Here is a 20,562-nt window from a genome sequence, read left to right on the forward strand (position 1 = left end):
GCATCACCTTGCAACAGCTAGTGGAGTCAATGCCAAGAAGAATTGCTGCAGTATTGAAGGCAAAAGGTGGCCCAACGAAGTACTGATGGGGTGGTCATAAAACTCTGGCCACTCAGTGTATAATACATCACTTCCGCATTCCTCTGTCACTCTCCGGTACAGAATCCGGAGAGAAGCTGGTGAAGCAGGTCTCTGCTTCATCAGCTTCTCTGGGGGTCCCTAGGTGACATTAGGGGTCTTAAAGACCTGTGGGCCTGTACCTGCAAATTGGCTATCATATAGGGGACTTGTTATCCCCCTATCTGATAGCAATAAAGTTAAGTGAAAAAAAAGGTTTACAAAAATTAGTTACAAAAAAAAAAAAAGGTAGGAAGTCACATATGAAAAGCAATATAAAAAAAACAAAAAAATGCTCAACATTTTTTTAAAAAGACCCCCGCCCCCACATACAAACATGTGTTGGGTGCACAACATGTGTAGGGTGCACATGTGTGTGAAAACGACAATTGCGCCACACAAAATTGCGAACGTCGCAGTGAGAGCAAGAATTCTGGAGCCATCAATCACTGATAACACTAAACTGATTAGTGGCAACAGCTTTTAAAGCATCGCCAAATTTGGGTATGGTCGTTTTTTGCAATTTCGCAGGCACACGCAATTTTAAAGCTTGACATGTTTAGTGTCTATATACTAAACTATACTATAACGTAGGGGAAACAGTTTTTGTTTTCAAAATTTTTGGTACTTTTTTCATTATGTAGTAAAAAATATAATCCCAGTGGTGATTACATACCACCAAAAGAAAGCTCTATCTGTGCCCCAAAAATGGTATAACATTCATTTCAGTACAGCGTTGCATGACGGAATAAATGTCAGTGAAAGTACTGCAGTGCTAAATACTGAAAAATGGCCTGGACAGGAGGGGGGTATAAACAAGAAGGCGGTCAGCAAATGGTTAAAGGGGAGAAAGAAAAAAAAAATTGGCACATTCAAATTGCAAGTTCTTTTTGAAAGACTCCCCTTTCTCTGCACTAAATTATCTGAAAATCAGATAGTTTACAAATGCACATTTGTATATAAGACCTCACGTTGTACAACAACCAAAATAATTTTGTTTGATAGTTTGTAAAAAGAAACACACAGCTTACCATTTAAAACAATGAGAACCTTTTTCCACTGTGTATTTCCTACTTTGGGGGTTTGACAAAACAAGATTTTGTGCTTGTCAGAGACAAAAATTCGGTCCAGTACAAACTTGGAGATGATGGCGTGAGACTGGTTACCAAGTGATCCATTTCTGCACACAGTCTGTAACAGCTCCAGGCGCATCTTGTGGATGAAATCAAGGTGTGGCACACTTTTCAGAGACACTGCAGATGGCTGCAAACAAATCAGAACATCTATTAATCAGTAAACTTTATAGCAAGGTAAGTGGATTGAGCCGCATGGAAATAACTGATCATGATCCCCATAACCCCAAGGTAATTTGCAGCAAAACAAACCTTTTTGTGAAAAAAGATTTTTGTGCTCACTGTAAAATCCTTGTCTTGGAGTCCATTGAGGGATGCTGGATCCCTTCTTCTGTGTTTATTTTGGTACCATACTACTAAAACTAAGGGAATTTGTTATGGACAGGATCATCTAGTGCTGACCAACAGCTTTTTTTTTTCCTGGTCAGTATCTGTTTCTCCAGTAGGCGACAATATAAGCCGACAGTCTGAGAATTCTAAGAATTCCTGCATCCCTCAATGGACTGCAAGAAAACAATTTTACAATGAGTTCAAAAATCCTATTTTTCTCTTTCTCATCGATTCAGGGACACAGGAATTTTTTCAATTCTGAGACTGTCAGGACATTTAAAAGCAGTCCAAGGGGTGCACAACAAGAGCCCAAACAAAAGAAAAGAAAAAAAAAACCCCAACAACAAACAAGAAAAACAACAGTAAACTGGGGACTGCTTGCAGCTCAAAAAGCCATCTGAAGAACCCATCATTCAAAGCTGGCTTCAGATGAGGACTGGTAGAACAAAAACAAAAAGACCACGTGATAGCCTTGCAAACTGGCAAACGTAGCATGATGCCAAAAAGAACAAGCGGCACTCACAGATCTAGTAAAGTGCAGCTCGACAGGAAAGGTTGGAACCCAGTCCTCGAGACCATAAGTCTGGATGTGGACCAAGAAGCCAGTGTACCCTTATGGGGTCCATCTGTAATACAAAAGGAATCAGCTTTGAAGAAGTAGCCCAAACCACATCCAGACAAGGAGTGAAAATACCTTTTGGTGAACTGGAGGTGCTTGAGGTGAAAGACAGAAACTACCTTAGGCAACATGGAAGTCCAGGGCCTTAATACTCCTTTGTACCTATGCAGGATTAGAAAAGGTTCCATGCACAGAGAAAACCAGATTAAGATCCCACGGAGTCACAGGAGAATGAACAGCGCCGAGAGCCAAACACTGGTCCAGACCAGGCTGCAGAAAGGAAAGGATTCATTCCATGAAGAAACTAGGGTCTAAGCTCCAAGATTCATATTAACTGAAGTATGCCTTCAATGCCCGATGATAGACCTTACAGGAAACAGCCTTCCTAGACGCTAGCATAGTAGGAAACACAAATTCAGAGATGCCCCTGACTGAAGAAAAAAAAAATCCACCAGGGCATTAACAAAGCATCTACCAGATTTCTTACCTGGTCAGTGTATCAGGCCTAAAGCAATGAGGATCACTGGAATGCCCTCTCTCTCTAGATCCTGCAAAGCAGAAGAGTTTTAGTTTCAGGGGGAGAAAAATATAGATCAGGAGGCACTGATCGCACAGTGTCAGCAGAACAACCACTGCCTCTGCTAGCGGATCCCTGCATCTGGAAACAAAACTTTCCAATTTGTTGTTGAACCTGGAGGCCAACATTCGGCGTCCACCATCTGAGACAGGTCGGGGAAAATCTCCAGGTGTAGGGACCACTCCCCTGGGTCCGGACACTGCCTGCTGAAGAAGTCCACCTGCATGAGCAGAAAAAGTGGGAATGTGAAGTTTTGCTTAGGAAAGACTGGCATTGGCTAACTTCCTGCATCAACAGGGTGCCCAGGATTCCTCTGCAGCCTGACAGGCTGGCTTCCATTGTATTTTCCAGAATATGGGAATGAAGGATTTCCCTGATTCTAGAGCCAGCTTCCTGAGCCATCAGGCCAGGAACAACCTGCTCCTCAGTGCAAAACAAAGTGATCTGTCCAGGGACCTGATTGACAGAACATTGTGTAGTAGAGGTATGGAGTTGTGCCGACTGTTCCCTGAAGAGGAGGTCATCTAAAAGCATCCTACAATAGGGATGCCACAAAAACACAACAGGGCTATTAGTATGGTTTACACTTTGGTGAACACCTGAGGTACAGATGAGAGGCCGAGAGTCAGGGCCATGACCTAGTGTAGGAGCCCCACAGCAAAATGTAGGAAGTTTAGATGTGGTGGAAAGACAGGTCCACAGAAGTCAAAGTATTTTTGGTGAAGGGAGGCGATGACAGATAAGGTGGACATGCACGAGCTCTGGATTCAAACTAAGACATTCAGAACTTGAGATCCAAAGATGGGGCCATTTGTGCATGGGAAAAGTTAACAATTTGGAGGAAAATCCCCAAAACAATTATACCAAAGGAACTGGGGCAATGACACCTTGATCCAGAAGACCTGAGAGGGCTCGTTGGAGATCTGCTAATGTGTGGTATGAGATAGGAGGGTTGGCGGCGAGAAAACTGAGAAGGGAGTTAAACTCCAGTTTATAGTCCTGGGATACCCCCTCCTGCATCCATGCACCAGGGATGCAAGCGGTCTAAGCCTGCCCTCACTGTAAATGTGGGAGCTTACCTACATGCCAAGGAATGCTTGTTTGAGGATTTGGTAGACTATGAATGCCAGACCTTGTGGGCGGACTGGGAATCTGGCTTGGAAGGCCTCTACAAGAAAATGACACAAAAAGGAACTTTTCTTAACAGACAGAGATGGGAAAGACAGTCTATTCCTTAGCCTCCTTCCCCTGAGGAAGATGGGTGCTCTTGCCACCAGTGGCATCCTAGATGTATATTATCTAGAAACGTTCTGAAGTCCATATAGGACAAATGCCTCTGAAACAAGAATCCCACAGTCAAGCACCTTAACCAGTGTCCATCATGAGTACGGAGAGGAGAACCATGTGATAGCAAAACCAGGAAGCTGCTAGCAGACCAGCATAGCTAAAATTAAAATGTGTCATGTGTCCACGCGTACTTCATGATTTGACAAAGTACAATCACAAGCAGGAGCCATTAAGTCACTAATTCAAATGGTAAATCTAAACACAATAAGAACAACATTTCTCAGATGCGGGCATAATAACCATAGACCAAATAGGTCTTGAGGATTCTTTCTTCAGAGAGAGCATATAGGCCACAATGAATGAATCCGCAGAACAATCCTGACCCAAACAGACATCCAGCATGTCTGTCAGATTTAGCAGAGGGGGAAAAAAAAGGATGGTAATGACGCAAGGGTCAGAGGTGGTGCCCAGCAGACAGCTGAACTAGACCATAAGAAGCCCCCTTCACTCAAGAGTCAAAAATAACAAAGTCCTCTGTGCAACCCCAATTCTGTTTTCTGGAGAAAAAATTGAAGGCCATAACAAAACAAGACAAGCCAAGGGATAAGACCCGAACTAATCAGTCTTTGGCAATGAGGAGGCCCAATACAGGGCTCTGGCCAGGACCGTGCTCACTAAAAAATGTTACTCAGCCTGCATTAGAATAGATTATAACTGCATATAAAAGTCCACAGCAGCTTTATAATACCGAGAGGAGGTTTAAAAAAAATAGATTCCATAATACAAACTAGACTATAACTCTGTGGTCTGTATAAACATAAGATCTCTGCTCTCTAAGCCTACAGAAGCTGCTAGAACATGTGTAAAATAAGTCACTGCAGGCTTTGGTGGAGTAACTGGCAGTTAAGTTGCCCTGGCAGCAATTTTCTGGTCAGAAATGCTTCAAATACATTTTAACAAATAGCGTGCACATGTGTTCCTGGTCATACACGTGCATTCTTGCATGTGTATTCATGAATTAGAGCTGCATTATCAAACAACCAGTGAGGAGGGGAGTGTAAAAATAAAAAAACGAATTTTCCTTGAGTGGCTCCTAGGGAAGGGCCTCCCCCATGTGGCCAGCTTGTGAAGTATATAAGAAGGTCTAGGATAAATAAATGACCTGCCGCACAAAATGGTCAATTAATTGCAGATGCTACTGTAGAAAATAGTATATAGGTAGCTTTAGTATTTAAAACAAAGGCACTTCAATCTAGCATAAGCCTGCAAGGAACTCATAAAAGTGAGATGCAGAGATGGGGACAGAAAAACGACCTCAGCTCTAGACAGATAGGTCCACAGAATCACCAGACATACTGGACCGACTGGATTAGCAGAATCCTTTGTGAACTACAATACTGACGGGTAATCACTGCCAATAGCAGGACTGTCGAAGAGAAAAGCATACATAAACTTTTATCAAGGTAACCTCTTTAGATCATGGAACAAATCACTTTAAAATCGGCAGCTTTTATTAAAAGAATACATGATAATCCTGTCATGAAAGTTTTTGTTTAGGTATTTCCTATCATGGGGTGACAACTGTCTCCCAATCTTGCTCCTGCGTTGGTACCCGATCACATGCCCTCCGGCTACAACTACAGGCGATTGTGCAGGGAAGCATTGCGCAGGTATGGGTCGACCATTGTCCCCATCAGGGAGCTGGTCTACAGTAATGATGGGCAGCGAATATAGGAGTGAGTGCACATGGACAGCGAGGGGAATTTATCAAAACTGGAGCAGACAAAATCTGGAGCAGCCGTGCATGACAACCAATCAGCTTCTATCTTTCATTTTCAAATCTTAACTGAAGAGAGAAGCTTTGCTCTAGTTTTGATAAATTCCCCCCAGAGTGTTTAAAAAAAGTCTAAAAGGAGAACAGCATGACTAAGATTAAACAAAGGATGAACGAAAAGGTGAAAACAGTATTGTATGGAGAAAAAAAACAAAATCATGGCCATTATTTGTGATACAGAGTGCTCTATATCCAGTAAGGGGTTTCATCTACTTCCAAACTTAACTCCTGGCAAGTGTATAAAAAAAAAAAAAAAACACAATTTCATGCAGATTTTTTTGTTCACAGGGGTTTTTGTAAAGACACAGGCACCACGGAGCTTAAAAAAAAGTAAATAAATTATCTTTTCATTTTTGAACTCTACTTCCTGGTGTGGTGCTATTGCCAATTCTTGGACTGTATCCAGGGTGCCAGATTTTAAGTTCCCTGGACATTAAGAGCAGCCTAACTAAAGCCATTAAGCTCCATGGCCTGGATTCCACTTTGATAAGATAGGATTTTGTGGGATCACAGAAAACCGTCCCTACATCAGGGCATTTCTACTTTATAAAGTGCCTAATATCTGGTCTTCGTATTATGCACTTTACTAAACTAAATATCTTTTATGCGTGATGCACATCATTTTTTTTATTTTTGACCAAAGTAGGTTTTTCTGCTTGTTCATTTTCTTTTGTAATCTTTTTTTGCTCAGATATTTGTTTTGTTTTTTGAGATATTCACAAACTTTTTTTCTTTAACAGTTCAGAAACATGCAAAAAATAACAGAAGCTTTGAGCCTCACAGAAAAAAAAAATTGAAAAAAGAGAATAATAGGGCTTCCTCATTTACAAAAGGCACACAGCGACAGAATCCCCTCCATCCGATCAAAAACAATTATTTATATTCAAAAGATATAGAGTACTAGCACACCTGGAAACACACAGAAGTGGCAGAAACACACCCAGGGTGATGCACTATGTACCATCACAATGGGGAAAGAAAGGGATAAAAAGAAACATTTAAAGGGGAACACCCCTATTAGACACAATACCACTGTAGTAGATGGTCACGGTGCCAATCCGGAGGTGCTTACAGAAGGTGAGTTTAACCAAATAGACCATGTTATCCCAAATTTGTTAGGGCACCCCTGTTTTTGATATGCGAGCTCTTCTAACCTAAGGAAAGTGTTAACATCTGTCACACACATCTCTACCATGGAAGATGAGGACAACAACCAGCGTCGAGCTAAACGTTTCCTGGCCAGAAATAGAAGATGGCTAGCTGCCAGAGTAAGGAGCCTATTGTCATCTGGAATTTCAATAAACGCCAGTACACAAGACATTGGTGCATGGTCTACACATATATCAAAAGTACTATTAATAAGAGCAACCACATAACGCCAGTAACGAAATAGCTTTGGGCATCACCACAACATGCACCAAATCCCCCAGTCCCTTTACATCTTGGACATAGTGAGGTATGTTTTGTAGTATTGCACCTCTGTAGCCAAACTTATAAAACTCCCCTGGACTTCTATACACCCTATGCAGGATGTACAACTGTGTCTCCTGGAAGAGAGAAGGAAAACTGTGGGGACTGCCTGCAAAGCCCCACTAATCTTCTGAAATTTGGCCTAGATCCTACTCCCACTTACACTCACTGGCCACTTTATTAGGTACACCTGTTCAATTGCTTGGTCACACAAATTGCTAATCAGCCAATGACTTGGCAGTAACTCAATGCATTCAAGCATCTAGACGTGGTGAAGACGACTTGCTGAATTTCAAACCAAGCATCAGAATAGGGAAGAAAGTGGATTTAAGTGACTTTGAACGTGGCTTGGTTGTTGGTGCCAGACGGGCTGGTCTGAGTATTTCAGAAACTGCTGATCTACTGGGATTTCCACGCACAACCATCTCTAGGGTTTACAGAGAATGGTCCGAAAAAGAGAAAATATCCAGTTAAGCGCAGTTGTGTGGATGAAAATGCCTTTTTGATGTCAGAGGAAAATGGGCAGACTGGTTCGAGATGATAGAAAGGCAACAGTAACTCAAATAACCACTCGTTACATCCAAGGTATGTGGAATACATCTCTGAACACACAACACGTTAAACCTGGGAGCAGATGGGCTACAGCAGCAGCAGACCACACCGGGTGCCACTCCTGTCAGCTAAGAACAGGAAACGGAGGCTACAATTCGCACAGGCTCACCAAAAGTGGACAATAGAAAATTGGAAAAATGTTGCCTGGTCTGATCAGTCTCCATTTCAGCTGCGACATTCAGATGGTAGGGTCAGAATTTGGCATAAACAACATGAAAGCATGGATCCATCCTGCCTTGTATCAACGGTTCAGGCTGCTGGTAGAGTAATGGTGTGGGGGATATTTTTTTGGCACACTTTGGCCCTGTGATGCTATCACGTCAATAAGGACCAAAATCTCTGAGAAATGTTTCCAACACCTTGTTGAATCTATGCCATAAAGAATTAAGGCAGTTCTGAAGGCAAAAGGAGGTCCAACCCAGTACTAGCAAGGTGTACCTAATAAAGTGGACGGTGAGTGTATGTTTACAGGGTAGATCACAGCCTTTACACAAGAATTCACAAGAACCTCATAAACACACCCAATTTAGCAATTTCTATCAGAGTAGAGTTATCCAGCAAAGAGGTATATATGTTGAATCTTGTGTACCCCAATGATTCCAGATTTGTCGTTATACCAATACCAAAGTAGAGGAAGTTGTGAATTCAAGCAACCTCTGAGATTCCAAGCAGGAGCTAAGGAGTCCTTGTGCACAACCATATCTGCTATATGTTGCATTTGGGAGACTATAGAATAGAAGAACATATTGGGAAGGGACAAACCTCCCTTGCATCAAGGACATAGTGAAAGCAGCGTACCGTAATTCTAATATGTCTCCTTTTCCAAACCAGTCTAGGAAAATCGTATTTATGGTGCAAACTGTTTAGGTATCCAATTTAAATGAATCTGTATAACAACCCAATGGATCCTTATAGCATGTTTAGTAATAAGATCAGCTTGTAGATTGCACTCTAAGCTCATACTCTGCACTAAACACACACATTAAGGCATATCATAAAAAAAGCTTTTGTTTAAGAATAGAACACAGTTTCCTTTCTACTGTGTGTAAATGTTTACCATCCGGTTATGTTATCTGTAAAGCAAGCCATCTGACAGAAGATATGATCAGATTAAGTCTGATCTCGTTTCATGAATAAGCCAAAGTCATGACTGCAACCTGAACATATTGGCAAGCCACTAAAGATCTGCTGCAGTTAGTGACCTCTTAATGAATCCACATGTTCTCCTAAACCTCTGCACCATCTGTGCAATGAGAAGAACAGTTTGTTTTCTTTATGCAGTATTCGGTTTCATATTAATTCAAACTGTCCTTAAAGGGTTATTAAACCATCGCGTTCTTTTGCATATATTTACTGCCAGGCGCAGACTCATCTCTTCAGGGAAGCCTATCCCACCTCAACCTAACCACTGAACTATCACATTCTCAAACAATCCCCACACAGCTACCTCCTCATGTATCACTTCTCTCTCCCTTTTAGACTGTAAGCCCTCATGGGCAGGGCCCTCCTTAGCATCTTGTCTTGATTTGTATTTGTACTGCGATTGTAATGTCTTCCTTATATTGTAAAGCGCTGCGCAAACTGTTGGCGCTATATAAATCCTGTATAATAATAATATGCAAAAACGTTAAAAAAAAACCCTTTTGAAACAGGTTTAAACTTACCTCTGTCTTCGCCGCCCGAACATCTGAAGAGTCTCGGGCAGCCGCAAAGGATCTTGGGGCGGGCGCATGCGCAGTCTAGATGTTCGGTCTGGAGACGAGGAGAGACACAAGGTAAGTCTATGGAGCAGCGTGCACCCGCACAGACTCCGTGGGACATCAGGGCTGGATCGGAGAACCGCACCAGCGCTGGAGGGACAGCCAAAAAAGGCAGTAAGGAAGAAGACCTTGCAGTAGGGCTACCCCCGCACTGCAAGGGTTAAGTGCTTGTTTTGGTGTAGAAAGCAAAAAAAAAAAAGATAAAACTCCCTTGGAACCTCGTTCCCACCTGGTTGCTAGACTGGTCCCCCCAGCCTCTCATCCCCTTCGCTCCAGCAGGGGACTGTCCCTTGGCATCCTCATGTCTAATATAGTCTAATGCAGGGTAGCCCCACTGCAAGGGTTAAGCTTTACTCTGCCGGAGTTCTTCTGTTTTTTTTTAGTGTTGGATAAACTGGGGAAGGTTTTTATTGAACTGGTTAAGGAGATTTACTCTACAGAACAAGAATAGAGGGAAAATCTTGCAATGGTGACATATCTAAAGTGGGCATTTTGCTTCCTTTGGAGAAATTTTCTCTCACTTCCTGTTTTTACTTGATTGAAAGTGAAGGGAAATCTCTGCAAATCTAAAAATGGCAAAACAAAGTATGATAGGCATTTTAATTATACCTTACTCTATTCGGGATGAAAGCAAAGGTTTTGGCTTTACACATAAATGGAATGAAGACATGATTCAACCATCCACAAGTCTGCAAAGCCAAGAAAAAGTACTTTAAACCTATAAAGAACAGTCTGTAATTTTACTAGTTAATAAAGTCATGTCTGTTGCATTCTGTTTATGACCACATAAGGCTTGGCCATATTAGCTTTACATAGAAGCTAATCAACAGATAAAAATGCTGACAGGAAGGGAGAAGTATTTATGACAGAAGAGATTTACAGAGTTTCTTCTGTCATAAAAAGCAGTATAAAGTCTATAAGCAATTTCTTTTTAGGAAGAGTATACTTCTGCTTTTGTGTATACATGTACGTCAAACACTTTAGAATAACTTAACTTAACTTAACTGCCGAGTGCCATAAGGTGCTAAGACTAACTTTCACAATAATATGGTGATCTCCAGGGTGCTTCCAACGGAAAATGTAGAGTTGTTTTTTTTTTTAAAGTATCTTTTATTTGCATTTCTTTGGCAGCTATAGCCAAGAGCTGCTGTCAACCGGTTTTGAAACACTCGTTTCTTGATCATCTCTGGAGTGGAAATTGCAGTTTCTACAGCTTAGGGTTTGCCATTAGGTTCCATAGCAAGTCTGGAGCTCAACCAGAAACAGAACTACACAATCATAGCTAGCAAGTACCAAAATCTTGTGTGTTTCCTTGTATTAAAGCCACACTTCAGGCAAAATGATAATTCACACACCTCACTGTGTGTAAATTATTATTAAAAAGCTGTGTGTTGTGTGCAGTGGGCTGCTGCAAAGTTTAAACATCTTACCTTGCCTCGTATGGTCTCCTACACAAAACGCCAAACTTCCAGACACTGAAGAGAAAGAATTGCGACCCGGACTGTGCAGTGCTCTGGCCACATCACCCGCCCTCACTATCTTACATTCAGAAAATGTCTTGTAATTATTTTAAAGAATACAAGACAATCTGTGATTGGAGCAGGGGGTAGGGATGTAACATCATCTCCCCTCCTCCAAACACAGAATGTCTTCTAATTAAATTACAAGATATTTTCTGAATGTAAGATAGTGAAGAGGGGCGGGTGATGCAACCAGAGCACTGTACAGCTGGGGTCACATGGCTCCCTTTCTTTAGTGCATGGAAGCTAGAAAGGGCATGCTGTAAGGTAAGATTTTTATACCTTACACACCTTTTTCATTCTAATTTACACACCGCACTAGTGTGTAAATGATCATTTTGCTTGGAGAGTGGCTATAAAAGTCACTGGCATATATTGTGCACAACATATCCTGGTATTGAAGAATACAGTATGTCCATAAAGACATAGGTACTCTATAAGGTCTCACTAAAAAGAACTCCCTGTCCAGATATTTTCGGAAGCTGAACACAGGGATTCGGATCTTAGAGATTTAGGATCATTGACCAAATACCCAAGCTGAAATGGGGGGGAGGGTTGCGCACTGCATCAGTTCTTAAACCTAAGGAAGAGGATTTATGAAGTTACCACAGTATTGCCAATGTTTGTACTAGGGCTTTGATATTTCTTTAAATATGTTTGTTATAATCCTTGAACTGAGGAATTACTTGGCTCATCCAGTTTTTAGATCGGCAATTTTCTCTGCTGTGTTTATAATAGTTGACATTATGCTTTACCCAACTGCTTAATTTTTTCACACCTCTTCCGTGCATAAAACATAAAAATCCAGATTTAAAACTACTGGTAAGAAAAGCATATAATTCTTCTAACATCTACTTAATACTGGGTAAAAAAAAACCCAAGCCATTTATGAAACAGGAGTCGGAAAAGAACACTCATTTACCATTTGGCTAACCATGCTGAAAGCAACTTCACAGCATCATAAAAACTGTCCGGGTGACATTGTTTTACAATGGTCTCACACAAAGATACGCTCACACAATAAGGACTCACTCATGCACTTGTTGAAATGGGAGATCAGTGTTTTCCATGAGGCCCAACCAAACTTGAGTTATTTTTGTTTTTTACTTTAGTGACTATTCTTATACAAACATACCTGGCTCTCAATTTGTAATTTCTTTGACTCAGTAGCCGTTATTTTTTCAACTTCAGGTAAAATAGTTTGCGACCCTGGTCTGAATCCATAACCTTTAGGTCACATGTAAAAGAGAAAAAAAAAAAGATAAATGAAATACAATATTGTACATGTGCAAAATATTCTATCGTTTAAGTGGCCATATACAAACAACATTATCAACACACTAGATTCCAAAATATTCTTCCACCATTTACCACCTTTGAGACTCTATGTGCGGGAAAAACCCCAGTTACAGATATGCAGGAAAATTCCACTGCACTCCTTACTGGTATGTCTCTTAACCCTTTCGCTGCCAAGCCCTCCGGAACGCTTTACATCTCATCTGACCACACCATTTTTGCAATTTTTCCCAGTGTTTTGATTCTCTATTGCTGCATTGTTAGCGTTTGTAAAAGACGCCCCAAACCATATATTTTGTGAAAGCACAGGCCCAGTAGAATATAAAGCTGCTGCTACCATACTAATTTTGTAGGTCCTGCGACAATTGCGCAAATGTTTATCAAATCAATATTAAACCGATAAAAATACACCATTAAATGGATAAAAGCACACTACAATCAGTATCAGTGCACACAAAAAAATACTTTTCTGACTAAATCTAAAAGTTAAACTGTATTGAGTTAATAAAAAACAAATATTTGTAATTTTAAATTGCTTTTTGAGACCTAGTGATGTCGTCACTGGGTCCATCAGCTACTCTTTGGTGAGAGGAGCCAGCATGCTCCTGTGACTGTCACAGCATTTTTCAAACAAAGTAAATTAAAGTACACATTCCTGGGATCCCTTTAGATGTGCCTGCTGCTCCCTGCTTTCAGCTGGGTGCTACATACTTCAGCTGTGTAGTCTGCTGATTGGTTGACTGGTTGCAGGCACGTCTAAAGGGATACCAAGGATGTGTTCTTTCACAAAGCTGGGCAACAAAATAATAGCTGGCAAAGAAAGATTATAGCTGTGAGAGGGGGGGACAATGACAGTACGGATCAAGAGGAGAAGTGACTGATGAATGATGTTGGTCTTTCAGATAGGAAATGAAGGTGAGCTCAAGATAGCTGCTGCAGCTTCAAAGGGTTATTTTGTGAAGATGCACGTTTGCAGGGAATTGAGAGTATTCCGTTTTAACACAGGAGATGACTTGCTGAAAGTGTGGGGCAAAAAAGGTAAAGCTGCAGATCAGCATTAACACACATTAATACATTATAATGATCACATTCATATATATATATTGTATTTAAAATGTTAAAAGATTATAGTTTCTCTTCAAAAGGGGGTAAATATTTTTACAAATAAAAATATTGAGCCATTGCTTTCCACTGAAGCCCAAAATAGCCAATTGCAGGTCAAATGTTTGTAAGGAGCACTTTGTTGGATTTTAATCCAACAAAAAACATGAGTTGATTACCTGATAACTCTGTTTCCAGGAATCTTCCAGGACAGCCAATGAGAGAAGGCTCTGCCTGCCTGCAAAAGGAAACACATCAACCACATTAAATAAAAAGGCACTTCCTTCCACCCAATTCAGTACCCTCTAGGACCGAAATGTACCATAGTATCCCCTCTGTCATCCAACAACGGATGTCCCCCGGATACTAACCAAGGGAGGGAACCTGCTGTCCTGGAAAATTCCTGGAAACAGAGTTATCAGGTAATCAACTCATGTATTCCCCAGTCATCTTCCAGGACAGCCAATGAGAGGATCAGTGAGGACAAATCTCACCTCTTAGGGCGGGACAACAGCATGCAGGACCTTCCTGCCAAATGCCTGGTCCTGTTGTGTCATAAGGTCCAGTCTGTAATGCCTGACGAAGGTTTGGAAGCTGGACCAAGTGGCTGCTCTGCAGATCTGTTCTGGAGTAGCCCCTGCTCGCTCTGCCCATGACGTCGCCCATGCTCTGGTCGAGTGTGCTGTGAGCGTGCCTGGTAACACTATACTTTGCGCTTTGTAATTTTCAGCTATGGCCGTTTTAATCCACCTTGCTATCGTGCTTTAAGTAGCTCTGTTCCCTTTATTTGGAATGTGACAAAGAGTCGAGTCGACTGTCTCCAAGGTTTCGTAACCCTGATGTGCTCTAAGGCGCACCTTCGTACATCAATTCCTTGCCATTCCCTCCCCCTAGCAGAGGTAGGGTTAGTTGCAAAAGAAGGAATGACTACTTCCTGAGTCCTGTGGAAAGTGAACGCCACTTTCGGCAAAAAAGCCGGGTCTGGCCGCAAAATAATCTTATCCACCAGGATGGTGCAGTATGGGGCCGCAATGGAAAACTCTTGAAGCTCGCTCACTCTCCGAGCTGAAACTAATGCCACCAAGAGGGCTGTTTTCATCGTCAGATTCTGTAATGAATACGACTCCAGTGGCTCAAAAGGATGCTTGAGAAACCCCTGCAATACCACTGAGAGATCCCAATTTGGAACGACTTTGCCCTTTGGGGGTTTCATTCTGACTACAGCCCGCATAAATCTTTAAATGAGTGGTTCTTCAGCTAGTCTAATGTCCACAAAAGTAGACAGTGAGGTAACCTGGACTTTCAGCGTACTGCAGGAAAGTCCTTTCTCCAGACCTGCCTGTAGAAACTCTAACACTAACGGGACTGTGTTGGCCTGTGGTCTACCTTGGCTGTTGTACCAGCCCGAAAAGACTCTCCATACTTTTAAGTAAATTGTCGACGTTACCGGTTTCCTACTGTGCAACAAAGTGGAGACGACCTTTGCGGATAACCCCTTGCTCATAAGCAGATCCCTCTCAGAAGCCATGCTGCTAAATTTAAAGCTTGTACCTGCGGGTGTCTCACTGTGCCCTGTACTAGCAAGTCTGCCATTGGCGGAAGAAGCAGAGGCCCCTCTATGCCCAATTCCAGAAGTGTCGTGAACCACGGCCTCTTCCACGGAGTCATCCATTCTCCCCCTGAGTTTCCTAATCACGTTCGGAATTAACTGCAGCGGAGGAAATGCGTAACCTAAATGGAACCTCCAGGGGTGAGCCAGCGCGTCCACCCCCAGACCCCCGTAGTTCCTGGAGAGGGAAAAAAACATTTCCACTTGCCTGTTGGCCGCTGCGAAAAGGTCTACCTCTTGACAGCCCCACAAACTGGCGATCCAGGCAAACATCTTTGGGTTCAGAGCCCATTCGGATCTGTGAAGCTCCGTTCTGCTGAGTGAGTCTGCCTTTGATGTCTCGCTGTCAAGGAAAGGAGGTTGAGTTCTGCCCATGACAGAATTTCCACTGTCAATGCCATGAAGCCATGCGAGCGAGTGCCCCCCTGCTTGTTTATATATGCCACCGCTGCTGCATTGTCCGAGGCCACCGCTACATGGTGTCCCGCTAAAATATCTCGAAACTGGTAGAGGGCCAGACCTATCGCCATCAGCTCTCTCCAGTTTGGCGACTTGATTCTCCACGTGTGCTCCCACGTATCCTGCCAGATGTGCTCAAGGCAGTGGGCTCCCCACCCCCAGGCACTGGCATCCATCGTGACTATTAATGGTGCTGGCTGGCACCACTGCCTGCCTACTGAGAGGTTCCGACTCTCCATCCACCACAGCAGGGATTGCTTGATCACATCCGTGATATGGACTACTTTGTCTAGTTCTTCTTGCCGACCTCCCCAGATACTCAGCAGCCAATTCTGGAGCGGCCTCGAATTGCGCCCAGGTAACTGCTGGGATGGCTGACGTCATCAGCCGCACTACTCTCATTACCGATCTGACTTCGGTAATGACTTCGGTAAAGCTTATCGTGCACCGACAGCTCAGCTGACTCTTTTTTAAAGGAGAATTATGGGGTCAGGGCTTTTCCCCATAGCTCTCCTTAGGGTAACGGGAGGACACAAACTAGCGTCCTCCTGTCACCCTAGGCTCAGTATACCGTGTGCTACAGCCGCGGTATACTGAGACGCCACAGCTGGAGCGGATCCCGACATTGATGTCGATATCCGCCCAGCTGCGTGAGTGACAGCTGGCTCTGCCTATCTAGAGGCAGAGCCAGCTGTACCCGCCCCCTCCCCGTCCGTTCCGCCAGTCAGCGCTGGCGGATCGGAGCGGGGAGAGGGGAATCCAGCCCCCCCCCTGCCACGGCAGAGAGCTGTGACAGGATCGAGAGGTGAGCGAACCCGGTATGTGTTCTCTCACCTCCCGATCTACTGAGCTGACCTGTGACAGTCTCATTGTGACAAGTCGGCTAGAACTATGAGGTGAGTGAACAGCACTCACCTCATAGTTCTCCTTTAATACCTAGAGTATTCCATATGGCCTTTAACAGCTCGCCTCTCTCAAATGAAGGCAATAAGAATTTCGTAGCGTTCCAGAACCCGGAAACAGCGCACCGGAAGCGCGTCACTGAAGCAGAGGCCCCACTTGATGACGCGCCAAGCTGTGTGTAGGAGGCGGCAACTGCGGTCCCAGCAGCTGACGACGCACCGTAGGCTGCCTAGAGACGCCGCTACCCTCCCGCGCAAGCCACCATGCGGTCCTGACCTAGCAACCATCTTTCTGGTAAGCCTAGACATGGGTACACCAAACCCCTTCTCCATCGCCAGTACCCCCCACATAGCATATTAAAAGGGTATACCAGCACCCTGCTCAGGATAGAATCCTTGCCACTGCTGCACAACGGGGGAGTCACCATCTGGAGCCACTCACGTACAGGAGGATGGTTGCCCTCCCTGAATGACGGAGGGGAACCTTGGCCTAATCTCGGATGGGGTCCGATAAGGGATCCCTGTATGCGCTGCAGCAGGCAATCCTCGGAGTAGGTCCCAACGCATATCAGGCTTAGGTTTTGCCCTGAGTCAAATAGAAAATGAGCCCTAAAAACAACAAACATTACGATGTCCCTGTGTAGCCAGAGGAAACACAAAAAACTAAATTGGGGTGGAAAGAAGTGCCTTTTTATTTGATGTGGTTGATGTGTTTCCTGTTGCAGGCAGGCGGAGCCTTCTCTCATTGGCTGTCCTGGAAGATGACTGGGGAAATCTAAAGTAAGGTGATTAATATATGTAAATTTCCTACCGTCTGGGCTTTTCATTGTAAGGGTAATAAACTTGCTGGCAACCATCAACATGAACAGGACCCAGAAGCATGCGAGGAGTAGTAGCCAACGATGGTGCATGATGTCTAGCACCAGCCATAAATTCCCTACAGCGTCCTGCAAAACAAAAGCATCAAACATGTAAAAGTGAATCTAAACAAATATTTAATGTATATGTTCCTGTCATAAGAGAACCCCAGTATAGAAGTTTGTTTGGGCACTGAAGTCAGAAGACTGTCCAGACAGAGCTGCTGATCGCCTAACTCTTCCTGAACATCCATTCCCCAAGATTCTCCACATCTTTGTCATTAGTGCAAAAGGCCAGCTTTTCCACCTGCTTCAAAGACACAGTCTAATAACACGCTTGCCAAATGTTAATATAACTTTGTCTTTATAGCCCTCTACACTGTAGGTCCAATGTAAAAACTGTAGGTCAACTTATTAAATAACAAGTTAAATTTGTTTTTTTTTGCAGAATCCAAAACCGCTGCTAACTTAACTGGCAATAATGCCAGTGAGTAAGAGACTGTTTGGACCCAATCACACCTTTCCAGTCCGTTTAAACACATTTGTTGCATTGCATTAATGTACCTGCACTGTTTTTCTTGACAAATCACACAACAAACTGTGTGTTGTGGTGCAATGCAACGCAAGTACATTACTTGAAAGTGTTGCATTAAAAATAATGGCACTGCATCCTCCAACATGTACATGGTGCTATACTGCAATGCAAAGATGTGAAGCCATGCTCTGGGGCAATAGACTGTACGGAGGATTAGACTGCTCAGATCCATATACTCTGCAAAGCACTGTGTAACATGTTAACACTATGTAAATACTGAAAACAATAATTTCTTTGCTTGGGTGGCAATTCCAACATATGGCAGATAGACACTGTAATGGAGTGTGGTCAATTCTTAACTAGGACAGGACTAGGAAATATAATGGATCAGTGATAAAAAAAAACTTGGAAATATTTGCTAAATAATCTGTATTAAATGCATTAGGGCTACCATCAGTGAAATGTCCTTTTCAAATTCCTATTAGCTTCAGTCACAAAATTAACATACACCCGTCACAAACTGGGCAAATTGAATTAAGGATATGACAAAAAAAACAGAAGTTAAGCTCAGTATACTGCATGTCAAAACATTTATGGTGAAATTTATCAAAACTGGAGCAGATATGCATAGCAGCCAATCCGCTTCTCTTTTCAGTTTGTTCATTTAAGATTTGAAAGAGAGTAGCTGATTGGTTGCCATGCACACCTGCTTCAGTTTTGATAAAATCCCCTTTAAGTGTCTCCAGGGATATCGGCAGATGAAGTCATGGGAAACCTGCACAGAAGCTGCCATCATTAACCTCTCCTGAAGTTTCGAGTTCCGTAGGTTTCATGCTGATCCAATAGCTTTTAAACTTCTCTCTTCTATAACAACTTTCATTGTTCACTATTTTGTCAAATGTGAATTGGGGGCAGGGTTTCTAATCATTACAGCCAAAGCATTAACGTGACAGCCAGGCAAATAGCTTTAGTCTAGTAAAAAAATTAAAGTGACCCCATCAGGAGGTGAAAAAACTAGACCAACAATAATCTGTGAAAGAAGTCGTTTTTTTACTTACCTGTCCGGTGGCTGCTGTGCTGAAACTCTGCGTCTTGCAGAGCACTGTGCTGTGATAAAATCGCTCACCTAAAGGAGGTGTGGAATAGGGCGGTGTCCTGCTGGCCGCTGAGGTTCCTCCCACCAACCCCTACGTCAATACTGTGTCTTGCAAAAAAAATTGTACTGGTAAGGTGGCTTAAAAAATAATAAAAAAACTCTGACTATAATCCTGAAAATGTGACCAGCACTGCCTTGTTTTAATTTAAAGGGTAAATTCACCTAAAACTTTATTTCAGTTGTTGGTAGAAGCGGGACACCTAATTCACAATAATGGTGTCACATTTTCAGGTGCTCTGATGAGAAGATTTCTTTGTTGGAGTTCCAAGGTCTGCATATCTCCTAGGTTGATAGTGAGATGGTCCCATTCTTCCTGAATGTAAAATGTTATTTATATTATAGAGAAACAGCATGGGACAGGAACACCACAAAGAGAGTGGTTGGTAGCAGTGAACTCTCACTTTCCCATATAGTACCAGCCTTGTATCTGAACACCTATAACTGAAACATCACTTTTAGTTGTTAGAAGAATCTTTCATGATGAAAGAAACTCACCCAGCGTTTTAATACTACTGCAGTTAGTTCACAGAGCACAATAAAACCTTTTATGAACACATTTTATGGACTGTTACCAAAACATACCTATGTCCTCAACATTTTATGATTCACTAGGGTTATAAAGGCCATAATGAAAAAAATATATATACTCCCTCAGGTATATATTCAGTTAAAGTGACATTAAACCCTCAGATTTTTTAACATAAACCAATACTGTAATGTGTGCCTTACTGTAATCCATGGTTGTTTCCCTTCTCTTTGCTGCTCTTCCTTTTAAATCTGTATCTCTTCTCATGCTGGGGGAGAACTTCCCTTTGCAGCTGAGTGCCTCTTCCTGTAGTGCTGGCTCAGGTTGTGAACCTACACACAGACACCATGTATCCATTCCAGAGACAAGGCAGTCTGCTGCAAAACAGAAGTTCTGCCCAGCATGAGAACAGATACAGATTTAAAAGGAAGAGCAGCAAAGAGAAGGGAAACTACCATGGATTACAGTAAGGCTGCAACAACTAATCGACATAATTGATTATAATCGATTATTGAAAAAGTTGTCAACTTTTTCAATAATCGATTAATCGGCTTCCGATCAGTTGGCCCTGTTCACGGCTCCACACACGCTGAGCGCCGCACCTCCTCCCCAACTCACGCTCACCGATGCCAGACCTGCCCGCCCGCATCCACGCTCTACACGCCGCACAGGAGGAGCAGGTGGGGGGGGGAGGACAGCCGCCGATAGACAGGTCCGATCTCAGAAGCAAGTTGCTGGAAGACTGCTCAGGTAAGCCTGCACTTTTCCACACATGGTGCTCTAATGTATTGCTGGGATTTGTATTCCTCTATAGCTGATGGTACATTGTGCTGTATATTATACATAGGAATACAAATCCCAG

The 20,562-nt window shown here is 42.9% G+C and overlaps 1 protein-coding gene across 1 annotated transcript in view; it reads right to left on the reverse strand.

Moving 5' to 3' along the window:
* The window catches only part of CHST10 (carbohydrate sulfotransferase 10), a 42,480-nt gene that overhangs the window by 11,752 nt on the left and 10,166 nt on the right, over positions 1-20,562 (reverse strand). The window contains exons 2-4 of the mRNA XM_018554127.1: positions 17,438-17,573; positions 12,395-12,486; positions 1,149-1,380 (exon numbers count right to left, since the gene is read on the reverse strand). Coding sequence (XP_018409629.1) covers positions 1,149-1,380; positions 12,395-12,486; positions 17,438-17,537 — 424 coding nt within the window. The 5' untranslated portion in view covers positions 17,538-17,573. The remainder of the gene's footprint in view (positions 1-1,148; positions 1,381-12,394; positions 12,487-17,437; positions 17,574-20,562) is intronic.

This window comes from Nanorana parkeri, unplaced genomic scaffold (genome assembly GCF_000935625.1).
Source record: "Nanorana parkeri isolate BGI_ZX_2015 unplaced genomic scaffold, ASM93562v1 scaffold143, whole genome shotgun sequence".
NCBI lineage: Eukaryota > Metazoa > Chordata > Amphibia > Anura > Dicroglossidae > Nanorana > Nanorana parkeri.